The sequence below is a fragment of the Sciurus carolinensis genome, chromosome 7 (assembly GCF_902686445.1).
Source record: "Sciurus carolinensis chromosome 7, mSciCar1.2, whole genome shotgun sequence".
Taxonomy (NCBI): Eukaryota; Metazoa; Chordata; class Mammalia; order Rodentia; family Sciuridae; genus Sciurus; species Sciurus carolinensis.
In genome coordinates, this window is record NC_062219.1 from 127,452,363 (window position 1) to 127,476,937 (window position 24,575).

Here is a 24,575-nt window from a genome sequence, read left to right on the forward strand (position 1 = left end):
TGCTGGGAGACATGAAATAAAATTATTTAAAAATTAGAACTGGTGTCTGTAAGTTTTCTTAATAACTCATTATTTTAATCCTATATCATGTTACATGTTCTTTTTCCAACGGATAATATTGTCACTCAATTTATAATAATGTTTAGCAAGAATGATAGTCAGTTAATATGCACCTCTATATATACTCTATTTGTGGAAATATATTAATTTTTTTCCATTCTGGGGCTTATCTGGTGAGAGAGTTATTTTATTTAATACTTTTAAAATTAGCATCAAAACTTATAATAAAATCAATTAGTTTGTGCTGATCTTGATAAGAAAATGTAACCATTAATCAATAGGCTTCCTCTCAGTTCACCTGAGAAACATTTCATCATCTGAGTGTGGTCATGTCTGTCTGCACAACCTGGCTACACCCTACATTCTGCATAAAACACTGAGTGTTTTCAAGAAATCATGAGTCTCAAAAACTTATAAATCACAATATATGTTGATGCTATTGCTTCTGTGGTACTGAAGTTTTCTGAAGAAGCCCCATCTATATTAATAATCTAGCAGACTGATTGTGGCAGGGTAGAATCAAATAGTCATGATTGTGTAGAGAAGGAATGTTGTAGGTCCAGAGAAAAATTGACTGGGGTTATCTTAGTCCTCTTATCACCATTTTCTTTAAAATACTGTACCTGAACTAACATCCTCATCACTAATAGGGAGAACTCTTGGAATATCTTGCTAAAATTTGCAAACCACTAGTTTTCACCAACCCTAAAGCCAAGAATTCTATAAGGTAACATCTGAAACCTATAAAACAGACTTCTTTACTTTGTCATAGTCTGCCCACCTAATACCCCCACCAATGTATTTGGTAAGTATATTGGTTAATTAACTTCTTTGTTCTATGACTACTAAAGTTCATGAAACCTCTTACATGACAGAACTTGACATTCAGACAATTTGAATCCATGTTCCTTGGTTATGTTCACACATATTTAGCTCAGAATAAACTATTTCTTATTTCCTTTAAGTCAAAGTCATTAATTTCCATTCATGTTTCTTTCAAAAGGCATTACAATGCTTGTTTAGTCAATAAGTACACAGTATTTTATATGCTGAATAATTTATATTTTAATACTGAAATGAATAGAATAAAGAGATGTTTATATTATTTTTCATTATCATAGTCATCATTCTTCTTTATGAATGAGAGAGCCCCAAAGTCATATTAGCAAAGAATCACAACCAGGAAAAAAAAAATCTGTACAGAAAGGTCTTTTTTTTTTTAATCTGTGAAAAATATGAGAAAGAAATAATCTGCATTTCTGGAATGAAAAGCAATTTGATTACTTTAACAAGCAGTATGAGTATCTTCTCATATGAGAAATACATGAAAGGCGATTTTTCCTGAGGGCTCCTCCCTTCTGAATGGGATGAAGGTCCTTATGAAAGAGATATGACATGGAGTTTGGCCCCTTTCCCTCTTTCCTTCCCTCTGTGAGAACACAGCGATTCTACCCTCCAAAGGTTAGAGCAAAAATGTGCTGAGTTGAAAACTGAAACTGAGTCTTTACCAGACATTAAACCTGCTGGTGCCTATCTCATGCACAGTCTGCTAACAGGACCGAGAAACAAATCAGTATTGTTGATAAATTTTACAGTCTGAGGTATTTTATTTCTGAGGCAGAAACAGACTAGGAAGCTACCAAAAATTAAATATTGTCATACAACTAGGTATGTTGTATGAGAAAAAATTGTTTGTAGTCATTTGGAGTTTAATTCCTATGTTTACAGTTCAACATGCTGTGAATTGTATACACTACAGGGGGAAAAAGATCTTTTGAAATTTTCTGGCATGTCTTCTGGTCAGATCAAGATGAAAACAAAATCTCTGGAAGAAAAATACCATCCTATCATGAATAATAATCAATTGTAACTCAGACACATTCTTTAAAATGCCAGATCAAATAATGCTCAAGAACTCAGAACTTTGGTAGATTTAACTGGAAAAAAAATTTAGTAATTTTCAAATTGTCAGATTTGTGGTTAGAAGAACCACAAACATCATTTAGGAAAAATTTTAAAATCCTTTGATATTAAATAATATTATTAAATAATTTTTATTAGTTGAGGTGTCATTTTTCTACCTTAGACTTACATACTGAGTGATACAGTATTTTTAGGTTGGGAAAAGTAACAGATATCTATCAAAAGCATAGTTAGAGAGACTGGTAAAATTTGTCCTGACTCCTCTCTTTAGTTATCTTCTGCCCTGGGTGAATGTGATTATCATCTTCTAGGCCTCTTAAATATTACTCCTATCCTCTGAAAGAGAAATTAGGAAAACTACCCCATTCACAATAGCCTCAAAAAAAAAAAATATTTGGGAATCAATCTAACAAAAAAGGTGAAAGACCTCTACAATGAGAACTACAGAACACTAAAGAAGGAAATTAAAGAAAACCTTAGAAGATGGAAACGTCTCTCATGTTCTTGGATAGGCAGAATTAATATATTCAAAATGGCCATACTACCAAAAGTGCTATACAGACTCAATGCAATTACAATTAAAATCCCAATGACAAACCTCATAGAAATACAGCAAGCAAACATGAAATTCATTTGAAAGAATAAGTGACCCAGAAGAGCTAAAGCAATCCTTAGCGAGAAGAGTGAAGCAAGGGGTATTGCAATACCAGAACTTCAACTATACTACAGAGCAATAGTAATAAAATGGCATGGTATTGGCACCAAAATAGACAGGCAGACCAATGGTAGAGAATAGAGGATACAGAGACAAACCCACATAAATACAGTTTTCTCATACTAGACAAAGGTGCCAAAAACATACAATGGAGAAAAGATAGCCTCTTCAACAAATGGTGCTGGGAAAATTGAAAATCCATATGCAGCAGAATGAACCAACCCCCTATCTCTCACCCTGTACAAAATGGAACTCTAAATAGATCAAGGACCTTGAAATCAGACCAGAGACCCTGCACCTTATAGAAGACAGAGTAGGTCCAAATCTTCGTCATCTTGACTTAGGACCAGACTCTCTTAACATGACTCCCAAAGCACAAGCAATAAAAGCAAGAATCAATAACTGGGATAGATTCAAACTAAAAAGCTTTTTCTCAGCAAAGGAAACTATAAGCAATGTGAAGAGAGAGCGTACAGAGTGGGAAAAAATCTTTGCCAATCATACTTCAGATAGAGCACTAATCTCCAGAATCTATAAAGAACTCAAAAAACTTTACACCAAGAATACAAATAACCCAATCAACAAATGGGCTAAGGAAATGAGCAGACACTTCACAGAAGATGTACAAGCAATCAACAGATATATGAAAAAATGTTCAACATCTCTAGTAATAAGAGAAATGCCAATCAAAACTACCCTAAGATTCCATCTCACCCCAATTAGAATGACTGTTATCAAGAATAGAAGCAACAATAGGTGTTGGCAAGGATGTGAGGAAAAAGGTACACTCATATATTGCTGATGGGATTACAAATTAATTTCAACCACTCTGGAAAGCAGTGTGGAGATTCCTTAGAAAACTTGGAAGGGAACCACCATTTGATCCAGCTATCCCACTCCTTGGCCTATACCCAAAGGACTTAAAATCAGCATACTACAGTGATGCAGTCACATCAATGTTCATAGCAGCTCACATCACAATAGTTAGATTGTGGAACCAACCTAGATGCCCTTCAATTGATGAATGGATAAAGAAAATGTGGTATATATACACAATGGAATATTACTCAGCCATAAAGAAGGATAAATTATGACATTTGCAGGTAAATGGATGCAGTTGGAGAATACCATGCGAAGTGAGATAAGCCAATCTCAAAAAACCAAAGGACAAATGATCTCTCTGATAAGCAGATGATGATACATAACAGGGGGTGGGAGGGAGGCAAGAGTGGAGGAAGGATTGATTGTATAGAGGAAAAAGAGGGATGGGAAGGGGTGGGGGAAAGGAAAAATAACAGAATGAGACAAGCATCATCACCCTATGTACATGTATGATTACACAAATAGTGTGACTCTACTATGTGTACAACCAGAGAAACAACAATTGTACCACATTTGTGTAAAATGAATCAAAATAAATGAATAAAAGATTACTCCTTATGGAAGTGTGAATGTCATTCAGACTCTAAAAAAATCAGGACCTCCTAAAATTACATACAAAAGTCTTATAGTAAAGAATACTGAGAGAATTGGAGGGGAAAACCCTCAGAGATGTTTTATTTGTGCTAGGCCTTTTTACATCCATAGGGAGTCTATGTTCTGTATATTCCAGTATGAAGGATGAGTTAGTTAATTTTATAAAAGCTCTTCTTAAAAAACAAAGGCATGTTTTCATATGAAGTTGAAATAGTGCTCTACTCTTTAGAAAAAGCATGGGCATTTCTGAGATTACTTTTTCAAGGAAGATAAAATTCTTCTCACATTGTCCCAAGCAAGCAGTACAGTTCTGAAAAACAAAAGGAAAACAAGAAATTATGCCCAGAATTAAACATTAAATCTTGAGACATTTTTCAAAAAACTAGAAAACTAAAAAACTATTCTTTCATTTGGAAGAATAAGACACCCAAATAGCCAAAGCAATCCTTAGCAAGAACAGTGATGCTGGAGGTATCATAATACCTGATCTCAAATTATATTACAGAGATGTATTTTTAAAAGTAGCATGGCATTTGCATCAAAATAAACATGACAACTGGAACAGAATATAGCAGAGTGTAATACACAGCTGCTCTCCCCGCCCTTTCCGTTGCAGCCATTTCCCCACCTCCCAACTACTTGTCAGTCTGTGAACATCCTAGCTAGCTATTGGTTCATCGGTCAGCTTGCAAGTATCCTTTTCCATTATTGGTCCCCTGTTAGACAGGCGGAATTCAACTGCTTAAAGATGGCAGGGAAGCTATCTTTCCTCTTGCTTTCTCTCTCCTACTCACTTTCTCTCTCTCTCCTCCTTGCTTTTCCACTCTCTCTAGTGTGCGCCCTTTCTCTTTTCCTCTCATTTTCTCTCTTACCTTGCAGGGAGACACTCTGTTTGCTTAATAAACTCCCTTATGTGATTTCCCGTGTCCAGCGTGGTTTTTGTGGGTTTCTTACATTGGTGCCATGACTCAAATGGGCTCTTTCACTGTCTCTTCAGCAAGTGGAACCCCATCTGACACCCCAGTGCCCCCCGGACACAGCCTCACCTTCCATTCTGCCCGGACAGGACACTCTGCTCTGCAGCCATCACCGGACTTCAGATTGGTGAGTCCCCTAGGCAGGTTCCCCTAGGTCGATTTAACCCCCAACCATGACTTTTATAGTTATGGCTGGCCCCATTAGTTGGTCTTGTCTGCTGGGTGGGTTCCTGATTTTATGGTGGAGATTCTTTCTCAGGGTTGAGGCTCATCTTTGTGTTCGCACTCGCCCTTGAAAACCCTGACATCGGGTTCTCAACCCTCCTCGGCTTTTGTGTGGCCCCACATTGATGCTTGTGTGATGACACAATCAATGTGCTGCCTCCTCATTTCCAGTCGACTACTCTGGTCTCGGGACACCCTGGCCACAGACTCAGCTGTATCAGTCTCCACCATGGGATCTGTGTCCTCCATTCCGGCAGATTCACCCCTGGGAACCCTTCGCCTGACCCCCGGCTTAAAGCCATCAAAACTTAATGACATTTGGCCACAGTACCCTTTACATAATCAATCCAAAATGGCTGCATAATGGCACACAGCTTCCGTAAGCAAGTGGGCAGATGGAAAGGGATTCCTTATCTTCAAGTCTCTTCTTTCTTGTTTCTTGGCTCTTCCTGCAAACTCAACCACTTCCTTTTGGCTTCTTCTGCCCCTCTTAATCCCTCCTCCTCCTCCTCCGACTTTAACTCAGCTCTGTTTCTGCTTCCATTCCCCTGCCCAGCCCACCTAGTCCTCCTGAGAAGCCCCATTCCTCACAAGTAGTGGGAGATAATGTTTCACAATTTTCTGCATCCAAACCTGAATTGATTACTAACCAGGAAAAAGGGTTAAAATGCCCTAGGCATCAAGTTTCTGCTAGAACCTGGTAGCTCCTTTCAGATCTCAGTCAAGGCTTACATTGAAATGTAAATGGAGAAAGCCAGAGTGCTCAGAGACCAGTTTCAAACCCAAGGAAAAAAAGTTTCCATTTTAAATTTCTCCTGGGCTGCAACACAACACTTTATCTCTCCCTTTTACCTCTTTTCTCTGCCCTTCTCCTTCTCATTCTCTCATGCTGTAATTAATGGCCATTATCATTTTTCTTCTAGGACTTTTGTTTTTCTTAAATGCTATATTTTTGAGCTCACAATTTTGATCCTACATACCTAGGTTAATGATTTTTGATCAGTTCTTTTTATCCAGCTCTAGAGTTATTTTTGAACATCTGTTACATTACAATGGAGATAAACATTACAAGGTCTTTACTTTTGTGTTAAATATAAGTGCACATAAAATTTAAAATTTAAAAAAATGGATCCAAATACTTTTAATTCACATGATTTAAAGTGGTTCGATTTAAATTGGGTAAACTAATAGAAGTAAAATATCTTTAAAATTAACTCAAGTCTCTAGGTGGTCAAACTAATAAAATGTAGATGTTTAGAAAATGTCTAACATCAATTTTTCTAGGACTTTTCTTCAACAAGAAAGAGACGGCAAATAATGTTGGTACACTTGTCTGATATCTTGGTTTTTATTACACTTGTCTGATATCTTGGTTTTTTTAACAATACAATGAGTGAATTACAGTTGACATGTATGGGATTACGCAAATGTGTTTGTTAGAGACATCTGATTAATTTACAAAGTTATTCCATGGGGTAATATACTTAAACATTATTCTTTGTATATTAAATGTGCTCATATTTTCCAGGTATACAAGCCTTTAAAGGAGAAAATTTATCAAACTTCTATTCTCCAAATTAACCTTGTCTGCAATGGTAATTTTAAACTTACCATTTAATGTTCTATTATAGGACCTGTCATCAATAGGGTACATGTAAAATTTGTTACACTGAGATAAAAGAAATTCAAATGTAAATGTATTTCTAAAAGTTAGTGAGAGCCTGATTTGTTTAAAGGTTAATATCATGAAATGTGAAAGCATTTTGCCACTTTGCCACACAAAAGGAAAGTTAAAAGCTCCCTCAGCTTTTCTTTAATTCATATTTTAGATATAATGTTAAATTGTGTTAACTAATGTTCATATAGACTCAAGAGTCACTATATGTAAACTTCTTAAAATGACATTTAAGAAAGAGTGTAATGTACCGTAGCAAAAATGGGACAACAGTGACTGAGATTGGGGTCTCTGACCTCATGACTGTGGCATGCCTGGTGCCTGGGAGTGTTACTGTGCTGGGGCACAAGATGCCTAACTACTGTGGCAGTACCCTCCCTGGGGAGGCTCTATACAGGAGTCCTATCGGCTCTCACATTGATCTGAGGCACACAGTTTTGGGCAGGAAGGAATTCTTTTGCTAGATAACCAGTGTTTCATTAACTCCCTTCTCTGGCTCCTGCCCACCTTACAGTAACTTTGGACAGTGGACTTTCTTGAGAGCTACACAGAGCTCCTAACATTGCACTTTGCAGCTCTGAAAAAAGTTACATAGATGTCCTTGTCTCTGTAACTTTCCTGAAAACAGAGAATAATGCTTATATACATATATAAAGATTGCTGTCATAACTCTTTAGATCTGCATTTCCATCAGAGAACTGAGCTCCATCTGATCTCAACTTAATCTTCAATATCTGTGTTTATAAACCTTTATTTTCTAATACTCCTTTGCCCCTCACTGAACTTGAGAATTTTGTCATGCTGGTCATGGCAAAAGAGGAAAAAATTAGCTTCAGGATTAGAACATTTTACCTAAGATTTGTGAAGAGCCCCGCCTTACCTGAGATAAGGCTCTGCCTCACCCTGCTGCATGTTACAATGGCTCCAAAGTAAGCCAGACTTTAAGTCATTTAAAATTGTGTTCAAAAGTTTGATGTTTGTTGTAAAGATTACTGTGATCCCAAAGAGGGGATATAATGAATAACTCAGCCAAAATTCAAGATAGCTATTGCACAAACTGAATGTTTTACTCTTGGTGATTCCATTTTGTATTTTCTTGTAAACTCTAACTGTTGCCTAATTAATATTTTGCAGAAGTACCACTTCAAGACCAAACACTGTAAATTAACTTGAAATAAATCGTAAGACATCACCTTTAGGACAGATAATGTAGACCCCAATTAGATAAAAGGGGGTAAATAACTGTAAAGTCATAGACATTGAAGTTAAAGCCCAGTACTCCTTATGACTGGTGAGATTGGCTTGCTGGATGGTTAAGATCAAATGCAGAGATTGAGATTAAATACAGAGGCCAAGAAAAACCAGTATCTTTCCCTCAAAATCAGCCTGAACCCAGAGAACAAGAGGACTTCTCTAAGGAGCTTTGAAACTCTGAGTCACACGACCTCCCAATCAGGGAGATTGATGAGAACACCAGAGGGTGAAAAACCAATCAGTGCAACTGCTGCAGAGGAGGGTCATATATAAAGATTGCTGTCATAACTCTTTAGATCTGCATTTCCATCAGAGAACTGAGCTCCATCTGATCTCAACTTAATCTTCAATATCTGTGTTTATAAACCTTTATTTTCTAATACTCCTTTGCCTGTGTAGCTTAGGAAGGTCTGTAGGCCTTAAACTGACTAAAAACTTCTGACTCTGGCAGTTTCTCTTAATCGTTATCAGGCACATTTGCTTAAGAATCTCTCTTTTGTAGCTGTTAGTCTTTATTCTAGTGGACTAACACAAGTGTTCATCTTAAGTTACATTTAAGTATTATTTCTTTTAAATGCCCAAGAATGGCTATATTTTGGTTTTAACTGTTTTGCTAGGTATTTAAGATCAATGCTAGGTATTTAAAACTGTGTGCCTCAGATCAATGTGAGAGCCGATAGGAAAAAGGGAGACATCCCTGGTGCTTTCAAGGGAAGGCACCTCATCAAGGAGACCCTGCCTAATGCCTTAGCACTAAAGCTAAGGCTTTCAAGTTCTCTATGAGTGACCCCTGTGGGAACTCAGCTGACTCTTTAACAAGACAGGAACAGGTAACTTTGACCAGCTTGATCTTAAATACCTAGCAAAACAGTTAAAACCAAAATATAGCCATTCTTGGGCATTTAAAAGAAATAATACTTAAATGTAACTTAAGATGAACACTTGTGTTAGTCCACTAGAATAAAGACTAACAGCTACAAAAGAGAGATTCTTAAGCAAATGTGCCTGATAACGATTAAGAGAAACTGCCAGAGTCAGAAGTTTTTAGTCAGTTTAAGGCCTAAGACCTTCCTAAGCTACACAGGTAGACTTAATCTGTTTGCTAGTATGATTATGTAGCCCTAAGTAACAGAAGTATAGAGATCTCTACTAAACACAGGTTGTACCGATAAAGGGATATTTTACAAAAATCAGATGACATTAAGTAGCTTAACTATATTTTCTGGGGACATCAATGATATTCAGATTTAAATGTTGTGTTTACGTTCCTGATAACCTGGACAATATTAAAATTCCCAAATAAAGGCCTTGTCCTCTCCAGTCTTTGCTAGACCTTGTTATTGGAATGACTTCTCAGTTCTTCCACCCCCTGGTGAGGGATTATTGACTTCTGTCATCTTTATGATAGTCATTGGCATGTTCCAGATTCTGCAACATTTATATTGTAATAATCTCATTTCAGTACTCATGTCTTTTTGTTCTTCTCTCACAGAAGAACCCACCCCCAGATGCCTTTACAACCTGCTCTTCCCCAAACAGACTTCTACCAAGAACCCCTCGATTAACCCAATTTCTAAAAAGGGAACTCCAAACTGCTTGCCCCACGCTGCCCCCTTCCAGCTCGAAGAAGCCAGAGCAGTCAATGTGACCCTTTCCCTACAGCAGTAAAGGAGTTCCTAAAATTAGAGGGGGGAATGAAGCCAGAATTGGGGACAGGCAGTTAGTGTAGAAATAGGGGATCAGTCAAATAGAGGAGATGAAGTCCAAGAAAACCATCTGCCTCTGGAAGTCGGAAGTTGGAGACTACCCCTGGGAGAATGAATTTTTTACATCTCATTTGAAAAACCAGCCCTAGTCACTTAGACAGGAAGGAGAGATAAAGCAGAAAAGAACCGGAGAACAAAAGATTTTCTTATAAAAACAGAAACGGGGGAATGTAATACAAAGCTGCTCTCCCCGCCCTTTCCGTTGCAGCCATTTCCCCGCCTTCCAACTACTTGTCAATCTGTGAATATCCTAGCTAGCTATTGGTTCATCAGTCAGTTTACAAGTATCCTTCTCCGTTATTGGTCCCCTGTTAGCCCGGCGGAATTCAACTGCTTAAGGATAGCTTCCCTGCTATCTTTTCTCATGCTTTCTCTCTCCTACTCACTCTCTTTCTCTCTTGTCCTCGCTTTTCACACTCTCTCTTGCACACGCCATTTCTCTTTTTCTCTCATTTTCTCTCTTACCCTGCAGGGAGACACTCTGTTTGCTTAATAAACTCCCTTATGAGATTTCCTGTGTCTGGCATGGTTTCGTGGGTTGGGTTTCTTAGAAAAATCCACATACTTAGAGTCATCTGATACTTGACACAGAAGCCAAAACTATGTGTTGATAATGGTGGCAGGAAAATGAGTGTCCAAAAGTAGAATATGAAACTGTCCCCACACAAAAGTCAAAAAAAGTGTTTCGAAGACTCACGAATTCAATTAAAAACTTTGCAACTGCTAGAAGAAAATGTCGGATCGAAATTTCATCATATTGGGATACTTACCAACCTCCTCAATAAGACCCCTAGTGTTCAAGAATCAATGACTAAGATGCCATCAAATTAAAAAGCTCATGCACAGCCAATAATATGTTTAAGAGTGTGAAGAGAGACAAAGAATAGAACAAAACTTTGGCCATCTACTCCTCTGAAAGGGGATTAACATCCAGAATATATAAAGAACTTAAACAGTGTAACACCAAAAGGAAAAAAACAGAAACAAAAAACCAATCAGTAAATTAACAAAAGAACTCAACAGACATTTTATAAAAGGAAATACACAAATGACCAAAAAATACATGGAAAAAAAGTTTAATGTTTCTTGAAATCAGGAAACTGTAAATAAAAACCACAATCTGATTTTATCTCCTTTCAGCAAAAATGGCAATTATCAAGAATGAAAATAATAATAAATGCTGGGAAAAATGTGGAGGGAAAGGTATACTCATACAGTGCTGGTATGGAGATTCCTCAAACAGCTTGGCATGGAACCACCATTTGATTCAGTTATCACACTCCTCCACATATACCCAAAGGACTTAAAATCAGCATACTATAGTATGAAGCCACATCAATGTTCATAGCAGCTCAATCTCAGTAGATAAGATATGAAACCAACCTTGATACATTTCAATAGATGAATGGATAAAGAAAATGTGGTATATATACACACAATGGAATATTACTGAGCCATAAAGAAGAATGAAGTTTTGGCATTTGCCAATAAATGGATGGATAATGCTTCTGATTAATTTAAACTCTCATAAACTGATCATTTCACCTTTAACCATTCCTGCATTCTCTACACATAAGTTTTCAGGGGATACCTCATATCTTACCATCATCTGAATCCAACCAGAAGTAAGATATAAACTAACCATCTTGATGCAGCCTCTAAGGGAACAACAGATTACAAAACATATGAGAGTCTATTATCTTGCATTAAGCACCTGCTTGACCCCAACATACCAGACTGAACCAAAATGTAGTCACTCATGATACCTGTCACACAATTAGGATGAAACACTGAGTAACAAAAGAATGACTTTCAAGTTCTAGTTCTAACATGAACTATAGAAGCTCAAGAATCCACAAAGCACAATTTCATTATCTGCCAAGTATGGTTTATACTTATCTTGGAGTGTTTTTGAAAGATTATGTAAGATTTCAAGTACAAAGTATTATAGTGGCTTATATTTCTGAATTATCTTCTTCATATCTCCTTTATTATTCTGTTCTACCAGCTCTGATACATTCCTGAATAATCCTACCACATGTTTCAATTTCTAGCAACTATTTTTGGAAGATAACTTTAATCGTTAATTTTTGAGATTTACATAATTACTTTTCCTCCTAGTTCTAGACACACATTCTTATGGGTTTAGCACTCTTTGCATTCTATATTATAGTTCATTTTGAGGAGGAATTTAGCAAGGTGATAAACTGGAAGAGACATGATGGACAACAAAAAAAAATCAAATACACAAAAGAGAAAATTCAAAACAGTTAAGGAAATGAAAATATTAAGATGAGGTTGGTATGAGATTTGTTGATGGTTTTAAAGGAAGGATACAATGTGGTAGTTGAAAGAATGTGGGAAGTAGTGTGTGAAATAAAGTGAATCCTTGATAGTTCTTTCCATCTTTTATCTGTCTATGCAAAATAATTTAATCTCAGTATATATCAAGTTCAATAAATAAATATAACCCAAAAGGTAAAAAATAAATAAAAAATGGTATGTTAAACTTAATGAAAATAAGGTTTAGACATTAGCTTGTGGAATAAATTCTTAAACGTCTAATTGAATACAAACTGAAGTTTCATCCTGTGATTATGTGTATTATACACGTTTCTGTTCAGAAAAAATTTTGCATATCCTCAATATATAATTTATATATCAAATAGTATTATTTGATAATATTTGATAATATTTTGAAAATAAAGTATTTACTTTTCATATAACCTTAGAGCAGTAGTTATCTATGTTTCTATCTAGTATCTCTTCTTCTAACAAACCTGACATATATATTCTTTCTATGCCATAGTTAAAATTTTTACAACAAATACTCATATCCCAGTCTTCTCTGGGATCCTCCAAATCATTGGCATCCTGAGTGTGAAACATATTGAATTTTATTAATCATAAAGGCATTTGTTGAATCAAATTCCTGGTGTACATTTATTTTATTCATCTTTTAGAGTAGGGTGTACTATTGGCCTTGTAGTTGTTAGCCTGTGCAGCTATTAGGAAAAATTCAGTTCTAATATATCATAACATTCACACTTATATAATGAGTAATCTCTACAGGGCTAGGAGATAGTAATCACCATTGACCTAGGACAGAGAACAACTTAATAAAAAAGTTGGAATAACTGCTTCCAGTCTCTCTAGATAAGTGTTTGAAAAAAACTTTGAATATTATTTTCCCAAAAGTAAACGTAATATATTTTACCATATGTATAAGACAGATAAATGATAGCTTATGAAAGTGTTTAAAGATATTATTTAACATCAAAGAATTCTTATTTTCCTAAGTCTTTTGTGTGTATGCACAAAACTGAAAGATTTTTCTGACAATGAGCCAGCACCAACCAAAAATTAGACAAATTTCAAAGTTACTAAAATGTTTTCCAGAATCCAATGCTCTTAAGAGCAAATCCAACATTAGCGGATCTGTTTTTATTTTTAAAATTGCATCTGAGTTAAAGTGGATTCTGAACTTTAAAGAACAAAAAATATTTCTAAAAAAAAATCAATGCATTTACCAAACGCATTGATGGGGATATGGATAGGTGAGGTACAGCAAAGTGGGAACTCTTTTCTATAGGGTTCGAATGTTATCTAGAGCTTTTTAGCTTTAGGACTGGTGAGAGCTAAAAATCTGCTAAGCTTATCAATGTGTTCCAAGAGTTTTACCTAAGGGTGATGATGTGAGATCACATACAATGTTGAAAAAAAATGGTGGTAAAGGGATGAAGATAGCCTCAGATAATTTTGGTTGTCAACCTAAAATATTCCATCTCTCTTCAATCATGACTAATTCTACTCACCAAGAATCAGTCTGAAGAATATTTAATCTAGGTAAATCTTCTTCAGAGAGCTTCAGTTCCACAGAAGCAATAGCATTAACATTAACAGAGGTTGAAAAAAATTTGAGACTCATGATTGTTTGAAATCACACAGAGAATGACACAGAATGAGTAGGCTTGCCAGGTTATGCCCACACATCAGCAAATCTCAAGGAGCATGATGAAATCGTTTCTCAGGTGAACTAATAGGAACCCATTGAAGAACGGCAGCAATGCTATCATTATCATTATCATTATCATTATCATTAATCGAATCAGTGTATATTATAATTTATTTTGTTATTTTAAAATTACAAAGTTACTATTTCACTCTGTATATCCCAGAATAGAACTATTTTAATATGTTTCCACAATTAAAGTGCCTATGCAGGTACATATTAAGTGATTTTAATTTTTCTTTACAAGATTACAAAGAATATTATAAATATTACTAGTTTGGAACAAGAAAATGGAACATAATATTGCCTTATAGGAATGAGTTAATAAGGAAACCCATATACCCCAATTCTAACTTTTAAATAATTTGATGTCTCCCAGCATCACTTGGAAATAAAAACACTCCTCACCAGCTTACTTAATGACCCTTTTACATCCTTATTCCTCAGGGTGTAGATGAAGGGGTTGAGTGTAGGAATCACTACTGCATAGAAGAGAGCCATGAACTTGGGCTGGTCTCTTGAGATGGAAGAGGGGGGCTGAAGGTACATGCTAATGACTGGGCCATAAAATAAGAAAACTACAATGAGATGAGAGGAACATGTCCCGAAGGCCTTTTTTCTTCCTTCAGAAGACTTGATCTTAAGTATGGCACGTCCAATACTAGCATAGGAGGCAAGAATTAAACACAGAGGAATGGCTACTATAAAAATGCACACCACAGAGAGGGAGAGCTCATTAGCCTCTTTTTCCCCACAAGCAGTCTTTATCAGAACTGGAATCTCACAAAAAAAGTGATTGAGTTTATTGATGCCACACAGTGGCAACTGCAATGTTAGAGTGATCTCAAAAACACCATAAGTAATTCCACTCATCCACATAATAGACACTAATAGGATACAGATACGCTGATTCATGATGAGGTTGTAGTGCAGACGTCTGCAGATGGCCACATAGCGGTCAAAAGACATGAGAGCCAGGAGAAGACATTCTGTGGCTCCCACTGTGCTGAAAAAATAAACCTGAATTACACACCCCACATAACTGATGGTCTTGTTAGAGCTTCCCAGGTTAAACAGCATCTGAGGCACAATGCTTGTGGTTAAACAGATGTCCAGAAAGGAGAGGTTGGTGAGGAAGAAATACATGGGACTGTGGAGACTGGGATCTAACATGGACACCAGGATGATTGCAATGTTTCCCATCATGGCCATGGAGTATATTATGAAAATAATAACAAATAGAGGAAGTTCTAGCCAAGGATGATCAGTAAAGCCTACTAGGATGAACTCTTCAGGGTGGCTTTCATTAATCATCACCATTCTCTTCTCCTTATTTCTCCTGTGGGAAGGAATTTACAAAAAAAAAAAAAAAAAAAGTGGTAATAAAGAATGATAAAACATAATTATGCATTGAACTTAAAAAATGATAGATGGGATGCAAAACTTGTGGGATGATTGACATAAATGATCTGGCATTAGGTGACCAAATTCCTTTCATGACGGTATAAATTAAAAGCAGTCACCTTCGGCATGTTTCATAATCATTCTGACACTAAACTTCCACTTTGTATAATAAGCCAAACTACCTGTTTCTTTGTGTTGCAATGAGGAATAAATTAAAAGTTGAAGCAACTGTGTTTAAGAACATCTAAAACAAAAACTTTTACTGGCATGAAAATCGGGAGGGGAGTTTGTTTACATTATAGTTTCCCCTATCCAAATGTCTGATGGATGAGGTGTGTCAAGGGATGCTGGAATCAGATGCTTTATTTTCAGACAAACTGCTACAAGGCATTACAGAAATATTAGAAATACTAAAAGTATTGAGATTGCAGACATTGTGGAAGGAGGAGAAACTCTGAACCTATGGGAATCATCAATATATTCATATCCAAATAAGTAGGTAGTTCATAAATCATAATACTTCCAGAGATAGGAATAAGACTTTGGGTTGAAAAACTTGTTTCTTAGCTCTTCAGAATTGAGCAAGTTCAAACACTTTTAATATTACTTTCCTGAACGATAAATTGAGGCAGTAAAGCTAGATTTCCTATTTTTTTAAAAATTTGTTTATTCATGTACCACTTTCTTATATAACTATTATATATTATACTAATATTTTGTTATAACTTTGGGGAATTTGGTCTTTTAATGTAAAGGTTTTTTTAGTATATGCTTTCATAAGAATTTTCCATTATAAAGTGAGATTATCATCCTACTCCAATATGAGAGTTCAGACAATTATCAGTGATCAGTTGATTGTATATAGTTATAAATATATTATGTAACTTTACATAACTGCCATCAGGAGAGAACTCAATATCCCAGTATAGGTCCAACGACTTATTCAGATTCAATAGCAATTTTACATTTTCAGGACATTGGTATTTTTTTGTTTCACAGTTAAAAGTTATACTGATAATAACAAATTTCATTAGTTGAATAAAGCAGCATTTTGAGAAAGGTAAATAAGGTAATGAAGGTTTTAATTTCCATTGTTCTTTGCTTTAGTGGTGAGGCCTATTTCATAAATTTGACCTTCTGTAAGATGGGAAAGGTTCAGATGTGGAGTTAAGACAGAATTTCTTTCTGAGTTACTCTTTCCATCCCTGTGTGGCAAGGTTATCCAATTATATTCTTAGGGATAAAAGACACAGTTTTCATATTTGTTTCATTAAACCCTCAAAGCCATCCTTTGTACTGTCATACAAAAGTCCTCATAGTCAACACATGAATGTTGTCCCTTGATTAAATGCTTTTCAGGGTAAAATTACACTAAAATAAAATCATAATAATTCCATCTAATCCTGTGAGGTCTTTATGCCAAAAATTTCAATGCACTTATTACACACATTAAATCACTTAGTATCACTTTTTAGGCCCTATAACAAAGGAAATGTTAGTATCTCCACTTCAGGACACTGTTATTCATTCTTTTGGTACTGGGGATCGAACTCAGGGCCTTGTGCTTGCAAGGCAAGCACTCTACCAGCTGAGCTATCTCCCCAGCCCCCTGTTATTCATTCTTAAAGTGTGCTAATAACTAGGAGTTCTGAATATTAACGGACAACAAATGCCATAAATAAGATAGTGAGATGTTGAGATGACGAACTCAGTTTCAACATTTCAAAGAAAGGATGATTCATTTAGAATGAATATATTTTGGAATGTGTTTCACCTACACTTTGAGTTTGATGTTATGCAAGTGTTATATCTGCACAGAGAATTTAGAAATTATCTTTGTCCAAGTTGTTATTCAGATAAAACTCTATGTCATATGTTGAATATGAAAGGAGCACGGTCAGAATTATTTAGATTGTTAACAATTTCCAAAATATGTTTATTAAATAATTGCACCATAAGACTCAATTTCTCTCTATTGGACATACTTACATTCATTTTTTTCATAAATGTTGAAAAGAATTAACATTTTTATTTTAATAGGCATAGTTATTGTATAGGCATACTTACTTATATATATGGGTTACAGTGTGACATTTCAATACATGCATAAGTGTTGTGATCACACTGGGGTAACTGTCATATCAATCACCTCAGGCAAGATTTACATTTTTATATTTTTTCTGCCCTGAACTGAACTTCAGTTTTATAAACAATAATTATAGATTTGATCTTTCAGATTATCTTTTCTAATTAATTATATCTAACAATCAGTGAGACTATACTTTGAGAAAATTAAATTTTATTTAGAACTTTGTTCCTGTCTTTCATCTTCAAAGTAGAAGATGTGAATGGTGATTGCCCATAGTCTCTTCATTTCTCTGGGTATCTCCTTAAAGATACTAAAGAAAGTGTGACTAATCAATTTTGTTTACTCAGAAATAAAGTTAAGCTTTTAAAATTTAGCCTTAGATCTCATGCTGTCCATGTCCTGCTCACCTTTCTTTATCTTTATCATCTGCCATTTGGACCTTTTACTTGCAGTGATTTTCCATTCCTAATTCATCACACAGTAATTATATACCCATGAATGTTGGGAAGTCAATTTGGTAAATTGCCAGGCTCTGTGTTAAAATTTTCTTTGCGTCTCCCTTACATTTTCAGACTAATGTATCTTATTCATACTTTAGATTTATCACGTGTAGTTTCATATCTACACTTACAGCATTTTTTAGTTTTACAAGGAGGAAAAAAAAATCACAAGCAGGAATCAAAGTCATTTTCACTGAAAAGTGTGGAGAAGTGAATCAATGAAATTTTGACCATATAGTAAGAAAAAGTGATTCATGTTTTATATTCACATAATTAAATGAAGACTTCATTCCTCAATCGAGTGTATCTTTCAAGAATATTCACTATGAAGTGTAAATGCTTTTAATGCTGGTTAAAATGAGAGAGTGAGAGAAATTAATTATAAAGTCAAATCTAGTTGTTTCTAGAGTCACTGACCTAGGTATTTCCAAAGTTTAGAGGCTACCAGAAATGAGATATACCCTATCTTTCGTATGCACATTAGCACTAGGTTCTACACACATTCCAAACTTTTCTCGAAAATACATGGTTCATAAAACAGCGTTTTTACTCACCTTATTTTTTTATAGATATTCTTCAATAAAAAAGAATAGTGAAGGGATACATTTAAATATTTCAAACTTTTAGAAATAGACCAGGAAAGTATAGTCCTCACATGTATATTTAGACTCAGTTTCCGAACCGTTAGTGTTTTAGTTAATATAGGGTACAAAAGAGAGGGGGGAAAAAACTAGCTCAGTATGTAATGCTTTGGGGCATGCTATTTGTATGCTTTCTTTCAGACTCTTGGACAGTTTTCAAAGAAGGCTTTCACTTATATTTATCCCAGATGAATTAGCAGAGCAAGTTCCCAGGGACAGAGCTCTCTATGGAAATGCTTCTTACATAAAATTAGTTACTACTAAACTGAGGTCAGAGCAAGTGTCTTTATTACATGTGCTCTAAATAAACACATATGATTTCCCAACATATGAAACACTAATTTTGAATAAGATGCAATTAATAATAAATGAATAAATAAATGGTATAAACAGTATATGCTAAAAATAAACTTTATGAAAAAATGCTTCTGGGAAATTTAAACAAGAAAATATTGAATATTCTACTTCATTGATTCTTAGATGTGTCACATAATATTTAGTTATTTTTAGTTAGAAGAGTAAAGTGGCTCAAAAATTCTTTGGGTCAATAAAAAGTGAAAACTTTCAGTTGTTACAGTTCATTTCTCAGTTTCCATTTTCTTGAGAAAGATTTTGGTCAAGAGATCCAATCAAATAATCAGAAAGAGTTTTAAAATTGAAATGAAAGTAAGATCCACTTCCCAGAGAGAAAATGGCCTGGAGTTTTCCACATAGGTTTCATATTTGGTCTGCATACTTCCCTCCTTGTGCAATATTTTTTTGGTGCAGTTACTGTGGTTTCAGCACCAATGCCTAGTATGCTTACACTGGTTTTGCAGTATTGTTTTGATCCTATCAACAGTGAGATATCATATTAGGTAAAATAAGCCATTCATAGAAAAAATACTGCATGAGATCACTGAGATGTCAAACTTAAAAAAGTTGATCTCATAAAAGTAGACAGTAAAATGCCAGCTACCCAGTGGTGTGGTGGTTTGATAGGGTTGAGGACATGTTGGTCAAAGGATACAAAATTTCAGCTATATTTGAAAGATAGGTTTACACATCAACATGATAAATATTGTTAATAGCAGATCAACTCCTGAAAAATGCTAAGAAAGTGAATGTAAAGTGTTCCTACCACAAAAATCACAACTAAGTGATGTAATCCATGAGATAATTAGGCATTGCACAGTGAATGTCAAAATACATAGCACACATGGCAAATATATATTTTTTGCCATGATTTAAAATAAGTCAATGAAATACAAAGAAAACCCAAAAATAAGATATAAAATTTAAAACCTAACTGGGGAGATAGTTCAGTTGGTAGAGTGCCTGCCTCACAAGCACAAGGCCCTGGGTTCAATCCCCAGCACCACAAAAAAAAAAAAAAAAAAAAAAAAAAAAAAAAAATTTAAAACCATCCTGCAGAATATGATCTTCAGTGTGTGTTGCAAAGTTTAGTCAGTCATGGTCCCAGCAGAAAATTGATGGCAAATTGTAACTGGGATATTGAAGACCATTTTACAAAGAAAGCATCCACAAAGGTGTAAGGAGGATTTAGGAGTACAAATAATAAGTTTATATATATATATATATATATATATATATATATATATATTTTTTTAATGGAACTCTAGAACAAGCTGGCAACAGTGGGGATATTGCTGCCAAACCATGGCCTCAGGTAACACAGGGAGAAGTAATATTTGAAAGCAAAAAGAAAGACCAAGAATATCTCCGTGCACAAGGTCATGTCCAAGAGCTCTGGTTAAGCAACATTGGCTGAAAAGAAGCTAAGGAAACATGACCCAAACTAGCTGTGCTCTATTCTCCAAATCTTAGATGGTAACTCTTCTCAGCTAAACCCAACCAGAAGTCAGAAATCAATGAATCCTATTGATTCACCCTGTAGGAGTACAGCACAGAATAGAAAGTATTTAACAAAAAGTATGAGAGGTTCTTGCTTTGAACTGAGCACCTGTTTGGTCCCAACATACCAGAACAGACCAAAGTGCAGTCACTCACACTAAAAGCCACATAATCAGACTGAATCCTTAGGTAAGCAGATCTATCCTGAAATACAAAGAAGTGATTCCCGTCTATATGAGGCAACATAATAGAAATGTTTCCTTCTATTTAACACTCACCAAAAAAGCAACCTGACATTTCCTATTGATCTGTCGTTATCCCCTATTTACACAGCCCTGGGTTCTGCATTTGTCCAGGGGGAACTCTCATTCTATTTTTTTAATAATAGAAGCTGCACTGATTCATGAATCAGAAAAAAAAATCCTATAACTGAATTTTTTATTATTTTCTCTTCTGACAAATGGTACATTATGGGATACAGAATGAATTTGAAGCAGAGGAAAATGAGTAGAAATACTTAGTAAATGCATAATATGGAAAAATATATAATCACTTTGTACATGTGGTTACCTGCTATTTGATAAAATTGAACTTGTTTTTCCAAATAATGCAATCCTGCATTGTATTTGTAATTTTTACATTTTTTTTTCAGTACTGAGATTGAATCATAGTGATTTGTCACTGAGCTACAGTCACAGCTCCTTCTTTTTTTATTTTGAGACAGGGTCTCACTAAGTTAGCAAGACTGGGTTCAAACCTGAGATCTTCCCACCTCAGTCTCCTGAGTCACTGGGATTACAGAGGTGGGCCACCATGCCCCAGCACCAGATCATAATGTCATCTACACATTTAACTTATAGAGTGTGTTTTGAGAGAGAGGAAGAGAGACAGAGATTTTTCATTTCATCTTTTTATTGTGAAAATATTAAGTATTATTCTGAAATTTTTAAGTATCACTTGAATTCTACTCTTTGTGTTAGAATAAGTAGGCAGGTTGACATGAACAGTAGACGGAAGAAGGAAAAATGGGGCCCACTCCATCTTGAACGATGAAAAAAATAACTCCACCTCAGGTGATAGAAATCCTACCCATAAACCCACCTCCTTCTTAAACAGGAAGAACCAGGAATTACCAACTTCAGGGACTTCCCAACTTGAAAAATGCAGAGAAAATTAGGCACTGCCATTTGGGTATCCTCTGATTCATTGTAATTTATATTATGCTTTTAAACACCCAGAACTAGTGCAGGCACACTAAGCCTTGGTATGAAAACCACAGTAACTGCACCAAACACATAATATGTGAAGAGGGAAGTTCCCAGACCAAAATGAAAACCTCCCATGTGGAAAACCTGGTTTGTTTTCTTTCTGGGAAGTGGCCCAGTCCACATGGAATGTATTTACATTTCACTAAATAGACTTCATGCTTATTCTATGTCTCTTGACTGAAATCTTTCAGAAAGAGCAGAAATGAAGAGTGACATCACTCAGTAACATATCAGAGGGTATTGGGACTAATGACACGTTAACTAACTCAGGCTGACTCCTTACACCCTGGCGAGTGAGCAAGATCAAGCAAGGCCTCAAAGGCGGTTTCAATAGTTAATGACGATAAATCGGACCACCGTCAGGGATTAGTTAACAACAGTTCCATGAATGTGATCAGCTCGTGCTTGCCATATAGTCCTATGGGACTCTCACCTGCGTGAAACCCCCCATGCCTTGCTGACCTTTAAGCTGATTGGTTCCTGCCTAGCCCCCACCCTACATAAAAGTTGTGTGATTTTCTCAATAAACGAGATTCCTGCTGTGCCTTCTGCGCCGACAGACCTCCCGGCTCTGGTGTGTTTCCTTCGCCGCCGACAGTTATCATCCTGCTCAACCCGTATTCTCCTAAGGCAGGTCCTGAGGAGGTACATTGGACCTTGTTGCCCGACAGGGAGCGACAAGAGGGTGGTTCCTCTGTGTGGCAGCTATAGCAACTTAGGATCTAACTCAGGCTGACACAGAAAATGGCATGAGTTTGGGAAGCCCAGATGTATCTGGTCAGCCTCATAGCAGGTCAAATCCCATCTCTGGCTGCCCTTAAAGATTTGCTTTCACTTTTGTTGTGGCCTGTCTTTTTCTGCCATATTGTGTATACAAGACCACATTTCCATGCAACTTCATTTTTGTTCTTCAGAGAGGTACTCCTGTATTCTTCCTCCTCCATGAGGACCTCCTCCCTCTCCCTTGTCTCTTTCACCATTGTTCTCTCTGCCCGTGGACTGATCCAAGACTCCAGACCCTACTGGATGCCTTCTTTTGTACCACCCTACATCTCCACAAACCATGGTGAAGACTCATCATCACCCAGACTGCTCACCTCATTCATTTTGTAGCCCTAAGATCCTTAAAATCTCACTCTTTCTCTCTTTATCCATCCTGTATTTTGGCATGGGGTCATTTCTTTCTCCATTTTTAAAACCCTCCCTCAAACTCTTCAAACTATTCACAGATTCCTAACTGTTGTTGAGTCAGCTACCCTAATGTGGCCAAGATCAGAGAGTTGCTGCTTCTGTGGAACATAAGTAGGGGGCCCTTTACCTTTCTCTATTCAATGCTTGCTTTTGCTTTTCCTTCATCTCATCTGCCAGTTGTCCTTGGACCCTATTAATCTTGATCTGACCAAGTTGATTATTTCTTCATTTTGCTGACCATTTGCACTAGATTAAAGGGTGGCAGAAAATTAGGCACCCTTAGGGTGGTGTTTCTCATAGCATCTGTTGTGTTTCTGTGGATTGCTTATTTTACTTAATATGATGTCTCAATTTCCATCTGTTTTTGCAGATGACAGAATGTCCTTCTTTGTCATAACTGAAGAGCATCCTACAGTATATACAGACTCCAGTTTCTTCATCCACTCCATATCATGGCTATTGTGAAAAGTACTGCAACAAATGTGGTAAGGATACTTCTTTAGCATAATAATTTCATTTTCTTTGGCTATATTCCTTGCAGTGGGGTTGATGGATCATATTGTAAGTTTATTAAAAAACTTAATGTTTAATTTCCATGATATTTAGTGATGTGGAGCATTTTTTGCTGTTATTGTTTACCTTTTGGCAGTTTGTATGTCTTCTCTTCAGAAATGTCCTTTCAGATTCTTTGTTCATTTTTTAAAAGGAAATGTTAGGTTTTTTGTTTTGTTTTGTCTTTGTTTTTGTTTTTTTCTCACTATTGAGTTGTTTGAATTCCATTGCATGGGTATTAATTTCTTATAAGGTGCCTAGTTGGCAAAGATTATCTCCATTCTGTAGAATGTGTCTTTACTCTGTCAATTGTTTATTTTTCTCTCCAGGAATTTTTTCATGTAATGCAATAGTAGTAATATTAAATAGTAATATAGTAATAATTTAGTCTCAAAGTCAAGATTATACATAATGTGAACTTTTAAAGTCCTCTAAGTTTTATCTTCTGTAGCACACAAATTCTTTCATACTGCCATTGCTTTGAGTCCCTGGTTATGGTTCACTATATATCACATTTTCCATTTTACACACATGTAATATTTAGCTTGAAATTTTGAATTACTCATGATTTTTGATGTATAACTTTAAATTATATCATCTTTTCATACACATATGAGTATACCATAGTTACATTCACAATACACTAATTTTAAAATAAACACTATGAGTAAATAGCAGAAACCTCAGTAGACTAGAGAAAAGGAAATGGGGGAGGGAGAAGAGGAAGGAAAGGGAAAGTACTAGGAACTGAATTAGAACAAATTATATTCCATGCTTTTATAACTATGTCCAAATTAATCTTATCGTTATGCATAATTAAAAAGATCCAATAAAATACCTTGTTATAAGTTGGAAATAACATCCTTTTTTTGTAATCAAATGGATTTCATAGATTTAACCATTTCACTGTGGAATGTACTTCAAACATCATGTTGTTCATAATGAAATCGTACATGTTATCTTTCAATTTAAAATTAAATAAATAAATACATA

The 24,575-nt window shown here is 35.7% G+C and overlaps 1 protein-coding gene across 1 annotated transcript; it reads right to left on the reverse strand.

Annotated features, from left to right (window-relative positions):
* Positions 1 to 14,464: 14,464 nt before the first annotated feature.
* On the reverse strand, positions 14,465 to 15,403 carry LOC124989133 (olfactory receptor 2B11-like). The gene has a single exon (XM_047559106.1). It carries the CDS (start codon positions 15,401 to 15,403, stop codon positions 14,465 to 14,467), a length of 939 nt encoding a protein of 312 aa, XP_047415062.1.
* Between the last annotated feature and the right edge of the window lie 9,172 nt (positions 15,404 to 24,575).

Coding starts and splice junctions, on each gene's coding strand:
- LOC124989133 (XM_047559106.1), bottom strand. CDS start 15,403: ATGGTGATGATTAATGAAAGCCACCCTGAAGAGTTCATCCTAGTAGGC.